The sequence below is a fragment of the Triticum urartu genome, chromosome 2A (assembly GCF_056163025.1).
Source record: "Triticum urartu cultivar PI428250 chromosome 2A, HENAU_Tu73, whole genome shotgun sequence".
NCBI classification, from domain to species: Eukaryota; Viridiplantae; Streptophyta; class Magnoliopsida; order Poales; family Poaceae; genus Triticum; species Triticum urartu.
In genome coordinates, this window is record NC_141874.1 from 551,245,469 (window position 1) to 551,267,077 (window position 21,609).

At 46.1% G+C, this 21,609-nt stretch overlaps 2 protein-coding genes across 3 annotated transcripts; one reads left to right on the forward strand and one right to left on the reverse strand.

Moving 5' to 3' along the window:
- The first annotated feature begins 406 nt into the window (after positions 1 to 406).
- Positions 407 to 3,212, forward strand: LOC125538685 (ras-related protein Rab-2-B). The gene is made up of 6 exons (XM_048701954.2): positions 407 to 821; positions 987 to 1,126; positions 1,525 to 1,607; positions 1,710 to 1,914; positions 1,997 to 2,065; positions 2,840 to 3,212. The coding sequence occupies exons 1-6, from the start codon at positions 776 to 778 to the stop codon at positions 2,927 to 2,929; spliced, it is 633 nt and encodes a 210-aa protein (XP_048557911.1). The 5' UTR covers positions 407 to 775; the 3' UTR covers positions 2,930 to 3,212.
- A 2,706-nt stretch (positions 3,213 to 5,918) lies between these two features.
- On the reverse strand, positions 5,919 to 8,127 carry LOC125538686 (small nuclear ribonucleoprotein SmD1a). Of its 2 annotated transcripts, XR_007296494.2 has the most exons (5): positions 7,974 to 8,127; positions 7,756 to 7,832; positions 6,315 to 6,506; positions 6,058 to 6,235; positions 5,919 to 5,968 (listed from the first exon to the last, which is right to left on the reverse strand). XR_007296494.2 is itself a non-coding variant. In XM_048701955.2 (4 exons), exons 1-4 carry the CDS (start codon positions 7,985 to 7,987, stop codon positions 6,174 to 6,176), a joined length of 345 nt encoding a protein of 114 aa, XP_048557912.1. In that variant the 5' UTR covers positions 7,988 to 8,127; the 3' UTR covers positions 5,976 to 6,173. The 2 variants fall into 2 exon arrangements, 1 of the variants encoding a protein (XP_048557912.1); XM_048701955.2 differs by lacking the exon at positions 5,919 to 5,968 and having other exon boundaries at positions 5,976 to 6,235.
- Positions 8,128 to 21,609: the final 13,482 nt, after the last annotated feature.

The following is a 21,609-nucleotide window of genomic DNA, read 5'->3' on the forward strand; positions in this document are numbered from 1 at the left end:
CAAAGATAACAGAACATTGTACCATATGAAGAGAATTAAATAGCCAAACAGAAAAGGCTTTCAACTACATAAAAAGAACGACAATGATAACAAAAGATCGTACCATATGAGAAGATCTTACATTAGTTTACGGAGAGGGTATTTCTTTTAAATTGACATGGTTGCTGGTCGATAATGGTGTGCTTTAAAACGAGGCGACCCAACATTTCCCTATCCTCAGGTGGCCGGCTAGCCTCGTGACTCTTCCAAATCGTCTATCCAATTCAAGTTCGCCCTATGTGAGAGGGAGTTGGAGAGCACGAGTTGGAGTGGCATTGGCACTGCTGGCACGCCGGCTCCTCCTTCTTGTGGTGCATATAAGGAAGGAAAACGGTGGCGTGGAGATTTCATCTACTAATCCCGATCCAAAAACGTGCCCGTCCTCGGCGGGTCTACAAGCCGACTAGTTTCATCATCACAGTCCAGTTCGCTGTGCATCCACGGGAAGTCGGCACCCCATCTTTGGAGAGCTCGGAGCTGGCTTGCTCCCACCGTCCTGGTCGGCCGAGGGACAGCGACATTCCGATTTCGAAATCAATAACCCGCACGCGACCGCTGCCTGGCTAAATCGCCGAAGCGAACCGCCCCCAGATCAAGATCAGTCCACCACGTAGCCCACGTCTCCTTCCTCCCGAAGTAAACAGAGTTGGAAATCCCCCCTCTCTCTCCCTCGTCGCTGCTCCTCTCCAAATCCCCTGAACCCGCCTCTCCCCGGAGGAACCGCGGCGGAGGAGAGATGTCGTACGCCTACCTCTTCAAGTACATCATCATCGGCGACACAGGTGCGCTCCCCTCTTCCCCGCCTCCGCCGATCCCTGCTCGTTCCGGGGAGATTGGGCGGATCCGTGCGGCACTTTGCTGCTCCCGTCGCCGCGGAGATCTGTCTTTCCGTCCCTGCCTCTGCTGAATCTGGCTCGCGCTGACGGTCGGGTGGGATGGTCGTGCAGGTGTCGGCAAGTCGTGCCTGCTGCTGCAGTTCACCGACAAGCGCTTCCAGCCCGTCCATGACCTCACCATCGGCGTCGAGTTCGGCGCCCGGATGATCACCATCGACAACAAGCCCATCAAGCTCCAGATTTGGGACACGGTACCGCCTCCTCTCCGCGACCAATTCCTCATTTCTCTTTGCCTTTCCTAGGTGACACGTTGACATGGCCTGGGCGTGCCTGCCTAGATCGAGTTGTCTTCTTACTGTACAAGAAGTTAGTACCAACTGCGGATGGGAAGAGGTGGCGCTAGCAATTATTTACCTCACTAGGATAATCGTAACCTGCTTGGGAATTAGAACTGCCGTTTGTAGTAGATTCTGGGTTCACCATTGATAATCGTGACTTCATCGAGTTTCTATATGAATTAGCTCTCATCAGATAGCAACAAATGTTTAGTTTAGCTTCTTTCTCATTGTCATGCCATAAACCTTTGTGTCATATTCACTTGTCAAGGTAAAGAGAAATAAAATCTTATGTGGTTTCTTTAATACTACAGGCAGGCCAAGAATCATTCAGATCGATAACTAGATCGTACTACAGGGGAGCTGCTGGCGCTCTTTTGGTTTATGACATCACCAGGTACTTGCCCAGTATAGTGAAAGCTGCCTGGTTAGATTAAGTGCATGCTTTTCTAAACCTAGCTGAGCACGGTGTTAATATTTATTGTCATATTGACTTTAGGAGGGAAACCTTTAATCATCTTGCAAGCTGGCTGGAAGATGCAAGGCAACATGCAAATGCTAACATGACAATAATGCTAGTTGGAAACAAATGCGACCTATCTCATAGGCGTGCCGTGAGCTTCGAGGAAGGCGAGCAGTTCGCCAAGGAGAATGGTCTCATCTTTATGGAGGCGTCTGCAAAAACTGCACAAAATGTCGAGGAGGTGATGATTGATTCTTGATGCATCTCTGTGCAATTAAGGCCTTTCCCTGAACGATTGTTGTCTCATTCGATTTGGAATGCAGGGCTTTGTCAAGACTGCTGGAGCAATATATAAGAAAATTCAGGATGGTGTCTTCGATGTATCTAATGAGGTAAAATTTTGAATATCAAATCTGTTCTGCTTAATGAAAAGTGAGAATGTATAATGTTATCTTTATTATTACTTATGCACCACAAAATTTGTCTTTGATGTACCTAAATGAGATTCAATTTCAAATCTCATATCATTTCTTTGGTCTGCTTAGTGAAAAGTGAGATTATATATTAGCAATCATTTATGCAACTTAATTACATTATTAACCACAAAATTTCCCTGGTATGTAGAGATGCCTTTTAAGTGCCGTGTGATCCTTAAGTTGCATCATTTAATATTATTAGGTGATTTCAGGCTCAGGTTTCTGATGTATATTCTACTCCACTTTACAACGCATAAATGCCTGCCTTACAAGTTACAATATTTTTATTGCGAAAGTACAAGATACAACTCGTGCATATGCCTTGCTTCATTCCCATCTTACAGAAACCCCACAACTTTACTGAGTGCCTTTATATGGACCCTGATAAGATAACTAAAAGATGATGACGATGTTACATAAATTTCGCTCTAGTAGTTTAATGGAGTAAGGAGATTCTTTTCTTCATGCTGAAAAAGAGAGATCCATTGCCCTCCATTGTTGGCCGAAGAAGTTAATAAGCGGTAGGGCAGCAATGTTGCTATTGCAGCAAATGCCATTTTCCTGCCAAGAACACTCCCTTTTAACATTTTTCCTGTTGAGCTGAAAAAAAAAGGTTACATTGCTGCTTTCACTAGTTTACTTTGTTCCTGGCCCTGAGCATGGACTGATTTTTCTTCTTGATTTTTGCAGTCCTATGGAATCAAAGTTGGCTATGCAGTTCCTGGCCAAGCTGGAGGTGCTGGTGCCTCGTCTTCCCAAGGTGGCAGCTGCTGCGGCTAATGGAGCAATCCATGATCAATGATGTACAAAATCGCATGGCATGTGTTACAATACCTGTTACATTATTTCGAGTTGCCGAGTGATTGTAACTCCAGGGTGCTTTGTTATTTCACGCGCCTATGGATTATGTTCCAGTAAGCTAGTCAAAATAGGTTCAGTTCATTTCCTTATACTGTATACAATCACTGTAATCCATCAGATGCTTCCAGTCGTGTCATGTAGGATTCATGAATTGTATCCATTTGCATGTGTGATTAAATAAGAATGTATGATTCAATGTGTATGTTTAAATCACCTCAAAACATTTGGGTCCTCAAGCTTTAAAGTTATTGAACACCATTTTTTGTTATGAGTAGTTGCAGATGTGTGCCTGACTAGGTAACCCGTGGTTCTATAAGGACACTTGAGCTTGTGAAATTTGAGCTTTGACTCACTGAACATGAACCATCGAAAATGGTTGAGTTTAATTGGATGAAGCTTGTTGCTATTTGGCTGGGTGATATGTGTTAATTTGTTTTTATTATATGTCTAAATCTGAATATATCTTGTGGAGAGTTTTAGAGGTAGTTGTTGTAAAATAAATTGTTCTTTTTTGTTCTCTTGTAAATAATTTGTAATTGACTTGTTTTCCTGTTTTCCCTTAATAATGTTTGTCTATTATTTTTCCTTAGAGATCATAAGCAAAAAGTTTCCAAAGCATTTCTAAGTTCCTTCGACCCTAACTTTGCTTGTTTGTCGACTGCAATTTGTGTTGAGTTACAACCATAGGTCTTACATTTTGAGACAAAAGGGAGTAGTTTATTGCTCCCTCCGTTCACTTTTATAAGTCATTTCAGACAAATGAAATTAAGTTATTTTGCATAATGTCTGAAACGTTTACAAAGCCTTATAAAAATGAACAGAGGGAGTATTACATATATATTTTCTCTTCTTAGGGTTTATAAGGTCTGGAAGTAGGCCAAACCATTCCAGCTCGTTCCTACAAAATGATCGATGCAACACAAGAAACCGAGAGCCCTGTATCCATATTAGTCGTTGCTGAAAAGAATGTGTCTAGACGTATTTCAGACTTTTCCGTTCTAGATACTTCAGTTTGAGCGACAATAAAAATGGACCAGAAGGAATAGAAGATAGTAACAGCAGGAGCAACACAAAAACAGTCCGTACCCTCGGCTGCGTACCAGAGCAACAAAATTCTGCACAGTTTGCTATACATACATACATGCATACATAGATGCACATGAGTAGGCCGGCAAGCCGACGGCGCGCTAGCCGGCGAGGGTGTGGCTAGTTGGTGTGGCAGTCGTAGCAGGTGCGGTTGCGGCCGAGCTCGCTGAGCTTGTCGTAGCCGTGGCGGAAGACGCCCATCCCGAAGAGGACGCCGACGAGGAGCGCGCTGCACAGCAGCACCAGCAGGCAGCACCCCACCCTCTCCTTGCTGTTCAACTTGAAGCACATCCTTCCTCCCCCTCCTCTCTTTTCTTCCTCTATATAAACCTTGATCTCTCTCTCTCTCTCTCTCTCTAGGCGAGCGACGGTGCTGCGGCGTGAGGGTTTTGGAACATGCAGGCAGGCAGGCTGGAGCAGCGCGGGCACGCCCTTTTATCAGAGAAAATTTTAACCCGGCAGCTACACTTTACTCGAAAAGAGAGAGCAAAACTGATGGAGCTGGACAACTATGTAACCACTCCAACGAGCGCCCTTCTTTCTCGCTTCAACGGTGGTGTGCAGGGCATCGCTTGCCAGGGAAGCTAAGACTGTGTGGAACGGTCGGGTGACGGGAAATCTCTCTCCGGGTTGCCTTTCCGCCATGCACGGAATCTCGATCCCGTGTGGCCTGGCCCAAGACACATGTCTAACAAGACGGGATTATTGATGCCGTGATGTGTCATCTTGGCATCGAGGGGCATGTGGGGGGAATCAATTTGCAGAGAGCAACAGGCGGCTCGGCTCTGCTTTTCCTCCATCTTTTGCTGCGGAATATTTGTCTTTTGCCTTTTAGATAGATAGAAGATGGAAGAGGATAATGCGTGCGGCTTGGCTGATTGGGGTTGGGGGTGTCCTCCATTGACAACGCATATGGAGGAAGACTAGGACTGGGAGGGCATGGATGGATGGACGGACGACGGGCTTGACAGGATGGAATCAATTCGATTGGGACGCGCATTTATGCGAGGGGTTATTATCAGAAATTTGTTCTAAAACTTTGATAAAGCTTATAAGAAACTGATCGCCGTCGAGGTTTTAATTCGTCCCGATCCTGAAACGTAAGACGGTGAAGAGACAGAGGCAAATGCTCCGGCCAACATTTGTCCCAGACATGACACCACCATGGGCCGGCCGGCCGGCCAAACCTGTCGCTTCAAACGCATCACCCATAACGCTCGCTGCATGATTCAGCACGGCACTGCCTGAACGATGGATACATCACGACCGAGAGGTTATATCTGATTCCGCTGTGGAATGTGGCCGGTTACAGAAACTTTTACCAACTTTTTTTTTGCGAACACATTCCAAAAACTTACTTGACTATACTAAGCCTTTTGGAGTTACATTCCAGTAAAACAATTGTCTCAACAAACAAGATGGAGAGATTCCAGGATATATAAATGCTCTAAAAAAAGACCACCCATCAAACGTAGCCTACGGTGAAAGAGGGAGGTGGAACCAACATCACCCACCATCCAATTGGATTTTGAGTGGGCATTGCAAGTAAAAATGAAGATTCCATTAGTTCCAAACTCATAGGAAGCAAAACCACACCGGGCAGAAAATCAAATCACAGAAAGTGATCAAGCCTAACATCGCAGCATACAGGCAAGAATTGTAGACGGGTGCATGTTTCAGATGAATATGTCAATATGTAATCTGCAATACCAGTGCCCCCATCCCAGTTTAATTTCAAGCATTGCCACAAAAGAAAAAGGGTCAGCTTCTACTCAAACACAACTTACTGCTACGCAAAAGCACAAGGGCAAGAATTCCAGGGTAACAAGTAACAGCACATGATGCCACTTAGCATTTCAAAAGTCTGGAGGCCTGCAAGTGAAATTCCCGAGAAAATGCATTACGAACAATATATAAGAACATAGGTCAAACAGGCGAGATGATTCCGCATCAACACGTACTTAGATTGACATCTTCTAACAGAACAGAAACATTCTTCGACATAGCTCGCAGAGGAAGCAGGTTACGCTGTAGGGACTTGCACTGCACGAGCTTCCAAAGCAGGGAACAATAAAGCTCAGCGCCCCCGGCCCCGGCCACGCCCACGGCCGCGTCCACGACCCCGACCCATAGGCTTCCCTGGAACAAAAGTAGGCTGGTCAGTTTACAGTTCTTGTGGAAACTGACCATAGAATAGCTGTGGTAAAAAAAACTGTACCTGTAGTTGGCTTCTTAGACTTGACCCTGGGAGTATCCTCAACCAGCAACGTTTCCAGGTTTAAGCTATCAGGGAGGATGTAGTACCGAATGTTGTTTCCTCTCACGCTGATGTGATCAAGGGTTACAGGATTCTTCCCTTTCATTGTGAGCTTTACGGTCTTCAGATGAGTATTCATGCTTATGTCAACACCTACAAAATATGCATCAGTCAGAGGATCTGCAGTACCAGTAATCATGATCCCAATCAGTTGGTACAAAAATAGTTGCAGCAGCACGATGTTATGGGAGTTGCAAAACTGAAGAGCCAGACAGGGTCCAAACAATGATTTCCCGAATTCTACATGACTGAAGAGTAAAACTGGGCAACCCGGTTTTCTAAACTGCAACAAGAAGTTACATAATACGAATCTTCCAGGATGCATTTTTTTTCTTTTAATAAGCAGTGGAAACTTATGGAATATACTCAACAAAATCCAATTTGGCAAACATTATAAACCCTAAGGCCAGAAGACCTCAAGTAACAAAACGAATGTAGAAATATGAAAACCATTATTCCAATCTTCAAGTCATATTTCCTACAGTACCCTTTTTAAAACAAAACAAATGTTCTCCAGTTGCAAAGAAATTTCATCAAATGTTCTTACATTGTTTATTGCACCTTTCATCAAACTTAGTGCGGTGTGTTCCTCTTCTAGGTTTAATAGTATAAACATTCATCAGGGAGCAACAAAGAGGATTAGGAGGGGGCATACAGAGGTACATGATCCCAATGCATTCTCATTCTGAGCAACTAATGTATGTTACTACACTATCATAAGGAGATGACATCACTATATTCCTTGGAATAATATATAGAAGACTAAAGATTTCAATATACTCCTACCGTCCGAAAAAGCTTGTCCCAAGCTTGTTTCTCAAATGGATGTATCTAGCACTAACTTGGTGCTAGATACATTCATTTGAGTGACAAGCTTTTTCAGACAGAGGGAGTACAAAATACATCATGTATTTAACAACAGGAGTGGACAGCACCGGACACATAAGAGAAGATCGGCTGAATGTAAACGCACTCCGCACAATTCGTATGAATCAAATTGCTAATTGACCAAGCTGAACAGCCACTGCAAAGAAACATCACTAATTGTGCGCCACAAAACTAATGGAGCAAATCATCTTCATCTCAGTTCCACACTGTATGTAATAATTACCTAATCCTTCAACTACGAAAGGAAATCACTGGCCATACATAGAAGATATGTTCACTTCCACGAGCTCTAAACCAAACAAAACAACGCCACACAATCAGGCAAGCACACGCAACTAGATCTCAAAAACACAAAGCACGGGGACAAAACTAACGGATCCTAGACACGGACGCGCTGAAAGAAACCCTAAAATTTCAGGATTTCACACTCGGGAGGAGTGAGGTCGAAGCATACCGGTGATGGTGCCGTGGACGGTAGTGCCGTTCTTGAGCTCGATGGTGACCGTCTCGTTGTTCAGCTTCATCAAGAACCTGCGGCCCAACACAAACGCCCAAATCCGCGGCGGGAGATTACACCGACCAGATCAGCGAGGAACGGCAAAACAAAACCAATCCGAAAGAAGGGAAGAAAAGTGGGGGGAAGGAGGGGGGGGGGGGGGGGGGGGGCGTTACCTGACGAGCTTCATCTTGGCGGCGGCCGGGAAGATGCGGAGGAACGGAGGCGGACGGAATCGGAGGAGCTCGAGCTGTTTGCTTTCTCGGAGCGGGAGGGCAAAACCCTAGTTTGAAGGCTGACCTGGCTGGTTGCTGGTGAGTCGGTTCACTTGGGCCGGGCTTTACGTCTTAGGCCTCGGTAGAGGCCGTGAGGCCACTGCGCTTCTCAGAAACAATACGCTGGCACCGACTATTTTTGTTCCCCAACAAACTAACAAAGCCTGTTGTTTTCTCAAAAAGAAACTATTCGTGTGTACAAGGTACCTACTCCCTCCGTTCGGAAATACTCGTAGTTACGGAGGGAGTAGGTTTCTAGGGTTTCAGTACCATGCTGGCCATTTTCTGTGTCCGACGAGGGCTTCTCTTTTCAAACTTTTTCCTCGTGATGATAACTGGTTCTCCATGAATACTTAGTTCAGGCTGATCATAGGGCTGGTTGGTCCAGCATTCTGCCCTTGGTGAGTGGTTTGGTTAGAATTCTAGATTGGTTTGAGTCCATAAGAGATGTACCACCGTCAGAAGGCCAGATTGTGTCTACTAAAGGGAAGGAAGAGCCCAACATTTCAGGCACCATGCTTGAGCCCAATTTGAAGTGTTGCAGAGTCTTTGATCTGAAGGAGAAAGGCACCGTGAGTGTTCACAAGGACCAAAGGTTTGAACAATCCGAATAAGGCTTCTAACTGCTAAGTCATTTGGTCAGAACTCGTCGCAAACTACGATGTAGTTTGCTTGGGCGGTGCCGCGTGAAGTGCACTTTAGGATTGTGGAGGACATCCTATTTTTCATGTTGCAATCTGATTATCGGTATCACATCATGTATGAGGAACCCTAGAACTTTTGGATTTTTTATTGATACCGGCAAGTGCGATGGCGTTACAAGGAATGTTGATATGACACTAGATTAGTTACATGTTAACTTGGTGACTAATCTTGCAATGAAGGTGAGGAAGTTGTTGTTGGGGAACGCAGTATTTCAAAAAAAATCTACGGTCACGCAAGATCTATCTAGGAGACACATAGCAACGAGATGGGAGAGTGTGTCTACGTACCCTCGTAGACCGAAAGTGGAAGCGTTTAGTAACGCGGTTGATGTAGTCGAACGTTGTCGGTGTCAAAACCGGCGGATCTCGGGTAGGGGGTCCCGAACTGTGCGTCTAAGGCGGATGGTAACAGGAGGCAGGGAACATGATGTTTTACCCAGGTTCGGGCCCTCTTGATGGAGGTAAAACCCTACGTCCTGCTTGATTAATATTGATGATATGGGTAGTACAAGAGTAGATCTACCACGAGATCAGAGAGGCTAAACCCTAGAAGCTAGCCTATGGTATGATTGTATGTTGTTGTTGTTGTGTCCTACGGACTAAAACCCTCCGGTTTATATAGACACCGGAGAGGTTAGGGTTACACAAGGTCGGTTACAAAGGAGGAGATACACATACCCGTATTGCCTAGCTTGCCTTCCACGCCAAGTAGAGTCCCATCCGGACACGAGACGAAGTCTTCAATCTTGTATCTTCATAGTCTAACAGTCCGGCCAATGGAGATAGTCCGGGTGTCCCGAGACCCCCTAATCCAGGACTCCCTCAGTAGCCCCTGAACCAGGCCTCAATGACGATGAGTCCGGTGCGCAGTATTGTCTTCGGCATTGCAAGGCGGGTTCCTCCTCCGAATATATCACAGAAGAATTTGAATACAAGGATAGTGTCCGACCCTGCAAAATAAGTTCCACATACCACCATAGAGAGAATAATATTTTCATAAATCTAATTTGTTGACTTGTTTTGGCAACATGACATTAAGCCGTGGTCGGGTGATTATTCGAACCGTTTCCTTTAACTAGCCCCGCACATAACGCGAGGCAGTTTTTTGACACGTCTCATCGAAGCAGATATCGTGTCCCCTTATTACAGGATTCTCATCAATACGGGTGTGGGTAACCCAACCGTGTCTAGGACTCCTAGATTATAGGCAAGTCCCAAACGGCTACGGAGAGGACGATTGATATTCACCCTCTTTATAAAGGGACAAGGCTTTTACTTTTTTCCCTCCCGTGCTCAATCGAATCCTTCCCCCGCCTTGAGTTCTAACACCCAAAGCCCAGGTCAGGTGCTCCAGACCTTCAATCATGTCCGGATCTAGCCTTCAAGGCCGATGGATGCCCTCCTCCGTTACGGAAGAAGACATCAAGAAGTTGAGGGAGGCCAGATACCTAACCGCCGAGGTTTCGCATCGGCTGCCTGCCCGAGGGCAGGTCGTCCCTACTCCTGAACCCAACGAAGACGTCGTGTTCATCTCCCACTTCCTCCGAGGACTAGGCCTCACTCTGGATCCCTTCGTTAGGGGGTTGATGTTTTATTACGGGCTAGATTTCCACGATCTAGCCCCGGACTCCTTTCTCCACATCTCGACATTCATTGTCGTGTGTGATGCCTTCCTCCGCGTTACCCCTCACTTTGGCCTGTGGCTCAAGACCTTTGACGTGAAGCCGAAGATGGTCGAGGGGCAGTATGCAGCGTGTGGAGGCGCATTAATAAGCAAAATAGTAGAAGCTCCGTGGCCCAAAGGCTCCTTTCCAGAGGTGTCCGGATTATGGCAACAGGAGTGGTTTTACATCACAGCTCCCAGAAGTGCCAAGTGGGTGGCTGCCCCTGCTTTCCGCTCAGGCCCTCCACCACAACTGATGTCATGGATTAGCAGAGGGATGAGCTGGGGTCCTGCCAAGGACGTGCCTGTACTGCAAAGCCGCATCCAAAATCTCTTCGAATGAGATTTCAGTTTGATTATGGTGGCGCAAGTCATACTGGTTCGTCGAGTCCACCCTTGCAAACGCCGGCCCCTCCGCATGTGGGAGTTCAACCCAGAAGGGCCGTGTACTATTCAGAATTTCCTCGGCTGACGCACGAGGAGATGTACAAATCATTCTTCGGACCCCAAATAGAGTGTCCGAATACTACCGAGGACATGGGCCTAAGCAGCAACCATACCGCTGACCAAGTAAGTAATCCTTTAGCCGAACACACCATCTTTTATTTACCGCGACGTCATTCTAAGAAGTCGCTCTTTGACCATGACTGGCTAACTAAGGCGAATATGATTCGGTGTCCGGCCCCCCTTCCTGAGGGTTTGGAGAATCCGGTACTGGAAAAGATGCTCGAGCTAGCACCCTGCCCGGAGCCCTCAAAGGAAGACAAAGGGGGGGATAATGAGGTCGAAAGCGGGCCCCCATCGCTACCAATTCCAACCGAGGGAATGAGCACCTCCGTGAAGGAGGATAACCGAGGAGAAGAATCCGACCTTCTCTCGCTTCGGGGAAGGAAGAGGACTGCCTCTAAAAATCCGGAAACCGAGGCTTCCAAACGGGAGAAGAAGTCTCCACTAGAGGGTCCTGCATTGGAGGGTGCTTTTGCCGCACAAAGTCCACGCGAGGATCAGCCCTCCAACGAGCTGTAAGTAATCAGAAAGTACTTTAATAGTGGAGATGTACTACCTTACCTCTGAGGAAAATAATCGAAGCGTTTATCTTGCAGTTCGGATCTTAGCCCTTCTCAGCAGAGCTCGTCTTCAGGGGATCTTCTTCTGGAGATGATGGAGAGCGAAACACCTCCCGTGGACTCCCCCGCTCAAGAAGCGGGCAACCTTGAAGTGTCGTCGCGGAGGGCCTCTCCGGATCCGGTGAGGCCAGAAGATAATCCTATAGTTACCCGAAGTCCTCAGCATCCGACTCTTGAAGAGAGCAAACAAAAGAGTCCGGCAACGTCTGTTATGCGGTCGGACGTACTGAGGGAGCTGTTGGAGCGAGCAGCCATCTCAGAGGAACACCGTACATTGATGGGTACGGTGATTGGAAAGGATTTCATTCACCGAAAGCGGGTTGCATGATGCCTTTGTGAGTCTACTGACGGGCTTTAAGGTACGTAAAATGATGTACATTTGTGATGGTACCGCACATTTTTAGGTGTGCCCTGTGTAGATAGTAGCCCCTGAGACTCTGGTTGTCGCCAAGGACGGCGGCAAATAGAGGATCGTAGTCCCAGACAATAACCATACCACTTTAATGTGCAGGTAATGGGAGCTCCGATGGCTAGCTGGACTCATGAGTTTGCTGAACTAAAGCGGCAACTAGATGCGGCAGACGCCGACATCGAGCTTGTTAACAAGCGGCTTGATGAGTCACGGGGTAAGTAATGTTTTTCTGATGAATGTCACATAATAAGAGCAGCATGATGCCAGTATCTTTAATATGTTGTGATTGCAGATGGAGCTGCCACCGTGGAGACCCTTCGGGCGAAACTTGCCTGAGCCAAGGAACAAGCAAGAGTTAGTAATGCGGCTGCTTTGAAGGCAGCTGAAGAGTTAAGAGCCGAGAAGGCCGCACATTGCGAAAGCAAAGAGAAGATGGCCAAGATGGCCGTAGAATTAAAAGACACCGCCAACCATTGCCAGTTCCTTGAAAAAGAGAACCGATTGAAGGCAGCAGACCTTGAAAAGGCCACGATGGTGACCAAAGACACTCGCTCTGCTATGAGGGCGAAGAAGGAGGAGCTGCGCGAAGCCGGGGATATTGCGGCTGGGAAGCCCTTTCTGCTGTAGAGGAAGTTCAGGGATCCGCGGTATGCCCCTCTGGATTGGCTGTGGAGTTCGGCAGACGCATATATGGACTTGGCGGCAAGCGCTGTCGATGCGGTTGAATACTTCCGAGATCAGACAGATCGTGAAGTGGACAAGCTGTTCTGGTCGCAATTTAACGTTCTAGAGTGTCCGCTTCTCTTGACTGATCAGCTAGCCGAATGGGACGAACTTAATAGGTTGTCTGGGCTTGCCATGAGGTCTGTCGTAGATCACTTGTGGCCGGAGAAGCCGAAGCCGAAAAGCTATTTCAGCTTAGTGCAGCAGTTCCTTGGTGCAGTGCCGCGCATCAATGCGATGAAGAGGTCGGCGTGCATAGAAGGCTCGCGGATGGCCTTTGCCCGTGTTAAAGCATACTGGGCGGAGATGGATGCTACCACTGTTGCGGCGCAGGGTTCGTCCATAGGCCGAGTGGATGCCGAGCACTATTTCGGAGACGTTCTCGAGGGTGCTCGTTTGATAGAGGCCCAGTGCTCAAAGAATATTATGTTTGAGCGACATGTATTCCCATTGTAAACACAATGTTTTTATGAAATTTATTAAGGCTGTGTTTATACTTTTGCCTGAAAGTAATATGATGCCTCCTGTGCGGCCGTTTATGTATACATGTGTATAACCTGAAAGATTGCAGTCGTCGGTTTCAGCCCCCACACATATAATGTGGAGGTGTTCGCAGAAGACGCGTGTTCACACTTAACCCAACGTCTTGGTCCTATTAAGGAGGTGATAGCGCAGCGAACGAGGCAACCGGACTATAATGCTTTAACACTTTCACTTAGCCATAGGAGTTTGACGGTGGGGCTACTATATAGCCCCTGTTGGCTCCACATTCTCCCGAATTCAGGGTGCGTACATGCCTGGCCGGGAAACGGCCCTTCGTTAAGGCGGAGGAATTCTAACTTTCCGATAGGTCATCGAGTGGTTAACCAGTCTCACGCTATATCATAACAGTCAGTTTTCGGCTTTCTCTACTGAGGTGCTCGTCCGGATGACCCGGGGCACAATCGCAGTAGCTCTCCTAGTGCTACCTTAGCCGATAGAGCGGAACGTAAGGTACCAAAACATAGGAGCCGGGCAACCCCAACATTTGACCAAAGACATGATTCGGGGCTGATGCATATAAGGCCAAACTCGCGACGCCGAACACTCCCTAAGGTATTCGGTCTTTATGGTATAAACCGGGCCTAAATAGCGCCCTTTGTAAGAATCCCCTTGTGTCCAGGTATGGGCGTTTATTCTGACGTGGCCACATGCCAAGACGTCAGCATCCTTCTCAATTGTATTTGAGAATCCGAGGGATGTGTATCAACAAGAGACAGTAAAAAAGGTTTACGCAGGGTCTTAATCTAAAAAGAATCCTTGGAGCGGGTCCCTGCTGCACGTCTGCGCCTGTGTCTTCGTTGTGCCGTATCCTGGACGGGTGTAGCACGATGGTCATCTATAAAAGAGAGAAACTTAGGTGAAAAGTTGTCGTGCAAAAAGGTAGGTTTGAAGAAACCATGTATAATTCAAGATGAGTAAAAATTGCCACTTGTCTGCGCGCGTTGAGCCCCTTGTATTTGTAATAGGGGTGTGGCTTATCAAACCTGTGTGAGTTACATATAGCTGTGCCGGACTCGTCTAACCATGTCCGTGGTCTTGACGACCTATCAAATGCTTTAGCTGGTGAGGCCCTTTTTAGTGTGCGGCTGCCAAGGCAGTCGCACTCTCTTCGGCGCGCAGGGATCGCTTAATATTTCCATTCACTGTAATGATGCCACGTGGACCGGGCATCTTAAGTGTAAGGAAAGCGTAATGCGGTATTGCATTAAAGCGAGCGAAAGCTTCGCGTCCAAGTAGTGCTTGATAGCTACTTTGGAACGGAGCAATCTGGAATGTTAAATTTTCGCTACGGAAGTTATCGGGGAAGCCGAATATAACCTCTAGTAGTAGGGAGCACGTGCAATGAGCCCCTGGGCCTGGCGTTACTCCTTTAAGGGTAGTGTTGCTGTGGCAAATTTTCGTTGGGTCTATCCCCATTTTGCGGATTGTATCCTGGTATATCAGGTTTAAACTGCTGCCACCGTCCATCAGGACTCGTGTAAAGTGGTATCCGTCAATTATTGGGTCTAATACCAGGGCAGCCCATCCTGCACGCCGGATACTTGTTGAGTAATAACGATGGTCGAAAGTGATCGGTTGAGACGACCATTGGCAGGACTTCGTGGTGATAGGCCCTTGGGCATATTTTTCTGGGAGTGCCGCTTTGTTTCTCCCCTTGATCACGTGTAACACGTTTACTATTTTGACTTCTGGTGGAAATTTCCTTTGTTCCCCAGTGTCTTACTTGAGAGGCTCATCCTCGTCTTCGCTTGGTGTATCCTCCCCCTTGTGTACGGCGTTGAGCTTGCCGGACTGCTTGAAGACCCAACATTTTTTGTGGGTATGATTAGCGGGTTTACCAGGGGTACTATGGATCTGACATATTTGGTCCAGAATTTTGTTGAGGCTGGACAGTTCATCTCTGGCGCTTTTAGAGGGCGGCTTTTGCTGACCTGGCCGAGAGCTTCTGAATCCGGCGTTTACCGCCATGCTCTTCGGGTTGTCTTCTTTATTCCGACGCTTATTATTTTTTGTAACATCCCAAATTTTCAATTTGGAATGTTATACATTAGATCATCATTGCATACCATATTTTATTGCTTTTCTGGTTGATCCTAGAAAATTCTACGCAACTCAAGGACCCTCGGAGAGAGTTGGGGATTTCGCTATTTTCATATTTGAGTTTTTCTCAAATTTTGAAGATAGGATCATTTGATTTTATTTATTTTATCTTTAATTATTTCTATATTAAAAATATGAGAGAGGGAATAAAATGACTTTCCCAAAATAAAGAAATATTGAGGATTTAATAAAAAAATTAAATAAGATTTTATTTTGGTTTTATTTGCTATTTTATTCGAATTTAGGAAAAATTGCACGTTTTCAAAAATTGCATTTAGAGCCAAAAAATGTTCATCCTGTTCTAAATATTTTATTTAGACGGAGAAAATTTGTTTTGGCATTTTTAGATTTTTATTTATTTTTCTAGAATTTTTTTTAGGCGCAGCGAAATGGTTTAAAAAAACCCGTGCCCGACTGGGCCAAGGGCCTAGCCGAGCCAGGCCGGCCCAAGCCGCCGCCGCCGCCTTCCCCGCCGGACCCAGAGAGGAGTCCGAGCCAGAACCGCCGCCGCCCGTCGCCCCCTCCCCCTCTTAAATAGCCGCCCCGCCGCTGCCCTCTCCTACCCCGCCGCCACCAGCGCTGCCGCACTCCGCCGCCGCTGCCGCATGCCGCCACCGCCGCTGCCGCACGCCGCCGCCACTGCCGCACGCCGCCGCCCCGCCGCCCTGCCGGAGCCCCGCCGGAGAGCCTCCGTCGTCGAGGTAGTCGCCGGCCGGTTTTTGGAAAAAAAACGATTTGGTTTTTTTGAAAACCCTAGTTCTATTTTTTAAATAAATAGATCGGTTTTTTTCCGGTTTATTTATTTTGCGAGCGCCCTTTCGTCCGTTCGTTTTAACGAACGCGTTTTCGTTTAGTTTCTGTTAACGAACGTTCGTTCGTTAACTGTTCGTCATTTTTCTTTTTCTCGGATTAAATCGGCAGTTTTTCTAATCGCGATCTCTGATCCGATGTTCGTTCTAGTTTAACTTTTCGCTCGTTTATCGGAATCAGGCGATTCAAGCGCCTGGAGTTTCGTCTCGAAACCCTCTTTCCGTTTAACCAACTCAAACAAGATTTTGCCACTGTAAAAATTGCCTTAGACCCATAATAGGAAACGAAGCTTGTTTCTCTTGCCGTTTGTCTTTCGTTGCTTCGTTCGTTTTGATTCTTTTTGCCAACCGGAGTTCTTAAGTTGAACTTTTTGGTTAGTTCTCTTGTTCGAGTTTTACCTGTGCATTAGTTGAGTATTTATTGTATGTTGTTTGTTTGCGATAGAGTACCCGGAGTGCGCCGCTTGCTACTTCGAATCGCTAGGTTTCCCGGATCATCAGCAAGGCAAGTACACTTTGATCATATCTCCTACTACCCAGTTTTATTGCATTAGATCAATCCTCACACATTGCATCATTAGGATCTAATTACATTGTGGGTTTGGGGAGTAGTTGTGGTAGAACCTATTACCTATTTATTATCAAACCTTTGGGAGTTACTCTATGTTTGCTTACTATTGCTATGCTATGCTAGTAGACGTGGATTGGGTGAGTGTATCCATGATAGATGTGAGCTTTGTTAATTAATGGGTTATTTAAGGTGGCAACCTAAACACACATCTGGGTGGATTGAGGCACCTGGGTATTCCAGCTATTGCCTGTTTTCTTTTGGACCGCCACCCAGGCTCAAAGGGATCATGAGATTATTCATACTAGAAACTTCCGTGTGCAGCCACAAGCTACTATGGGCTCTAGCATAGTTGACTAAGTCGTGCGAACTCTTACAGTGGTAGACTAGCAGATGTAGGGGATGTAGGTTGGTACGGTCTACCCGTTCGTAAGGTGCTAGCGCTTCCGAAAGACTATGTCTCAGTCATCCGTTTCTCAAACACCATGTAGTGCGAGAAAACCAATGGAGGAGATCGAGTCTTGTGGGGAAAAGTGCGCAAACCTCTGCAGAGTGTATAAACTAATCATGGTTAGCCGTGTCCCCGGTTATGGACATCTTGAGTATCTAGTACCTGGATTATCATGTGAATCTCATCATGTTACTCTAAAGTTAATTGTTGGGTTTTAATGATGATGCTTAATTGGGATTGAGAATGTTGTCAACCATTATCAATGTTTAACAACTACCATGATAGTTAAATAAAATTTATTCCTTTGCAGTAGGGAAAAATTGGCTTTACGCAAAATTGTAACCATAGAGCTTTCCACCAGCCATATATGCATATAGAATAGCTTATTTTATTCCATCACTCTCTATGTGTTACATTGCCACCATATTCCATGTGCTGACCCATTTCGGGCTGCAACGTTAATGTTGCAGACTTTTCAGACGACGATTAAGGTGCCTTTAGGTCATGGTTCTATACTCAGTGATGCCGTTGGAGTTGATGGACTCACTTATCTTCCAAGCCTTCCGCTGTTATCGTTTTCAGATAGCCTTAAGCCATATTTAATGTAATAAGTTCTCCTTTGAGACACTCGATGTAATATGTGTGTGATTGCTACTCTGTTATAAATCCTTCAAGTACTGTGTGGTGTTAGCATTACTAATCTAGGGATGACACCGGAGCACAGAGATTGGACCGTTTGAGGTCTGGTCGCTACAAGATGGTATCAGAGCACACGCTAACTGTAGGACACGACCACTAAGCTAAAGCCCTAGATCACAACTTACTCTTCTCCTTCTAACCTCTCATCTTTTCTACTCTTTTTGGATGGCGGATGCAAGGAACAAGTTCATACAACCAGATGAAGATACACTCTTTGGACGTCACTTGAAGGAAGTCACTAGATACCTAAATATAGGAGTACCAAGCTTCACCGGAACCTACAACGCCATATTACCTGAAGAAGAGCACTGGATTATTCAAGTTCAAGTTCCAGGAAGGACGTTCATGCCAGTCACTGAGCCCATAGAGTTTTCTTTTGATGCACCAACTTGGAGTCTAGAAAAGAGCATGGCAGCTCACATTGCCATGGGACGCATTGGAGAAGTTTACCGCAATGATCTCAAGGATACTATCTACCAGATTTGTGGGCGCCGAGATGAGCACTGGGAGATGATTAGCACCAGGAAGGATAGATCAATTGCAGCTTTTATCCAGGAGTTAAACCAGCACATTTGACGCGAGGAGAACCAGATGTGCGCAGACATGATAGATCTAAAGAAAGCAAGGACAAGAATCAAGGAACTGGAGGAAGAACTCAAGGCTACACGTGAAGATTATGAAGAGGAAATTGAAGTATTAGTGGAGAAGAATGACGATCTGATCAAGAATATTGGAATATTCATGGGAGACCCTACACCAGTAGAAGAAGACGAAGAACCCAAGGAGATTCGCCCGAAAGATTACATCATCATCGACGACACCGACTCGGATCCAGATGATAGTGATGATGACTATGTGGATGAAGCTGGAGCAGATATCATGGAGTCTGCAACCGAAGAATATTTCTAGTAGACCACCCTAACAGTAGTAGTAGTCCACCATGTAAATATAGTAGTCCGAGCACTTTTGCTATAGTTAGATCGATTGTATGCCCTTGTTTGATTGAATGAAGTAAATTGTTTGCTTTTGCCTCATGTGCATATGGGTAGTGTTTTCTCTTTAGACCCCCCTCTATTCTTAATCTCATCTTTTCTAAACCCTCAGATGCCTCCGAGACGTGACCCAGGATTTACCTTCCCACCGGAGCTCACTCAGTTGATCCAGCAGCAGAACACATTGATGCAGTTACTAGTCCAGAATCAGAATCAGGGGAACAACAACAACAACAACAACAACCCACCACCACCACCACTTGTTGATCACTTAGCCCGTTTTCTTAGGCTGAATCCGCCGGTGTTTTCCAGTAGCACCGAGCCGATAGTAGCAGATGATTGGCTCCGCAAGACAACTAGAGAGTTGACCACAGCAAGATGCACATATGCGGAAAAGGTGAAGTTTGCCGCACATCAGCTTGAAGGACCCGCAGCCTCATGGTGAGAGAATTTCACAGCCACTTTCCCTGCCGACACTGTCACGTGGGACCAGTTTTAGCAGGCTTTTCGTACTGCCCATGTTTCAGCAGGAGCTATGGACATGAAGAAGTGAGAGTTTCGCAACTTACGCCAAGGAGGATGGACAGTTGGCCAGTATGTGGAGGACTTTAGTAAGTTAGCACGTTATGCCCCAGATGACGTTGCTACGGATGCAGCTAAACATGAGAAGTTTCTGGAAGGACTGAATGATGAGTTGAGCATGCAGTTGATGGTAGCAACCTTCAACAACTACCAGGAGTTGGTAGATCGTGCTCTCATGATCGAAGGGAAGCAGCAGCAGATCGAGAACCGCAAGAGGAAGTATGGACAAGGGAAGTACAATTCTAGAGCTCAGCAGAAGCCACGTTTTACCCCTAGACCGGGAGGACATTTCCAGCATACCCATGGAGGAGGTAGCTCGCACAATCACAATGGCCCCAAGACTGGTAATGGGAATGGAGGAAGTAACGGCCAGAACTGCACCAACCCATCAACCCCAGCCAAGAAAGTCCTGAGTCAAGTCACTTGTTTGAAGTGCCAGAAGACCAGACATTATGCCAACGAATGTCCTGAATCCCAGAATGGAAATGGCAATGGAAGCTCTGGGAAGAAGCCGAACCCTTTCAACAGGGGACAGGTGAACCACGTTAATGTGGAGGAGGTTGAAGAGCAGCCGAATGCAGTAATCGGTAAGTTTTTGGTTAAGTCATTTACTACACTCGTTCTTTTTGATACTGGTGCATCGCATTCATACATATCAAGGGGATTTGTGGATAAGTATAAACTGCCAACCCAAGCCCTTAGGTCACCCATGTTAGTAACCTCGCCTGGAGCAGAGTATATGGCTAGCCTATGGTGTGATCGGTTACCATTAAGGATTGGTAACTATGTATTTCCCTCAGACCTAATAGTGTTGGAATCTCAAGGATTGGATGTGATATTAGGCATGGATTGGTTGTCAAAGTATGAAGGGAATGTTGAATGTGCCAGTAAGTCAATTTTGCTTACCCCCCCCCCCCCAGAAGGAAGAAGGATCAAGTATGTATCACGGCATGTGCCAAATAGGACTCAAGTAAATTGCCTAACATGAGTTGTGCAGGAGGAAGTACCAATAGTGAAGGATTTCCCTGATGTATTTCCCGAGGAATTGCCAGGCATGCCACCGGATAGAGATATTGAGTTTTTGATTGAGCTTTTGCCAGGCACAAGGCCAATATCAAAGAGACCATATAGGATGCCCGCAAAGGATTTGGTGGAGATTAAGAAGCAGATTAAGGAGTTACTGGATAAGGGTTATATTCACCCAAGTTCTTCACCTTGGGGATCGCCAGTACTTCTAGTGGAAAAGAAGGATGGATAGTTAAGGATGGTTGTTGATTATCGAGGTTTGAATGAAGTAACCATCAAGAACAAGTACCCACTACCAATGATCAATGATCTGTTTGATCAATTGCAAGGAGCTAAGGTATTTTCCAAGATCGATCTGCGATCAGGATACCACCAGTTGAAGATTCGAGAACAAGATATACCTAAGACGGCTTTTACCACCAGGTATGGGCTGTACGAGTATACCGTTATGTCATTTGGTCTGACTAACGCACCAGCATATTTCATGAACATGATGAACAAGGTGTTTATGGAGTTTCTGGATAAATTCGTGGTAGTGTTCATTGATGATATCCTGGTTTACTCAAAGAATGAAGAGGAGCATAAGGAACATTTGCGTTTGGTGCTTGGTAAACTCAGAGAACATCAATTATATGCCAAGTTTTAGCAAATGTGAGTTTTGGTTGAAGGAAGTTGGATTTCTCGGACACATTATATCGGGAGAAGGTATAGCAGTAGATCCCACTAAAGTTGATACCGTGACCAATTGGGAAGCGCCAACAACAGTTGGAGAGATCCGGAGTTTTCTTGGACTCGTAGAATACTACCGGAGATTCATTGAGAATTTCTCAAGGATTGCGAAGCCTATGACGGAGTTGTTGAAAAAGGATACCAAGTTCAAATGGACTGAGGAATGTGAGGCCAGTTTCTAGGAATTGAAGAAACGTTTGGTTACATCACCTGTGCTGATTTTGCCAGATCAGACCAAGGATTATGAGGTGTATTGCGACGCTTCACGTCGAGGACTTGGAGCAGTGCTTATGCAGGAAGGAAGAGTTGTTTCCTATGCCTCACGACAGCTTAAGCCTCATGAGTTGAATTATGCCACGCATGATTTGGAGTTAGCAGCCGTAGTGCATGCATTGAAAACCTGGAGACA

Coding starts and splice junctions, on each gene's coding strand:
- LOC125538685 (XM_048701954.2), top strand. CDS start 776: ATGTCGTACGCCTACCTCTTCAAGTACATCATCATCGGCGACACAG. Junction 1,608..1,709: donor TTGGTTTATGACATCACCAG/GTACTTGCCCAG, acceptor TATTGACTTTAG/GAGGGAAACCTTTAATCATC. Junction 1,915..1,996: donor CTGCACAAAATGTCGAGGAG/GTGATGATTGAT, acceptor TTTGGAATGCAG/GGCTTTGTCAAGACTGCTGG.
- LOC125538686 (XM_048701955.2), bottom strand. Junction 6,507..7,755: donor CGTCCACGGCACCATCACCG/GTATGCTTCGAC, acceptor CATATTTTGTAG/GTGTTGACATAAGCATGAAT. Junction 6,236..6,314: donor GTCTAAGAAGCCAACTACAG/GTACAGTTTTTT, acceptor CTTTTGTTCCAG/GGAAGCCTATGGGTCGGGGT.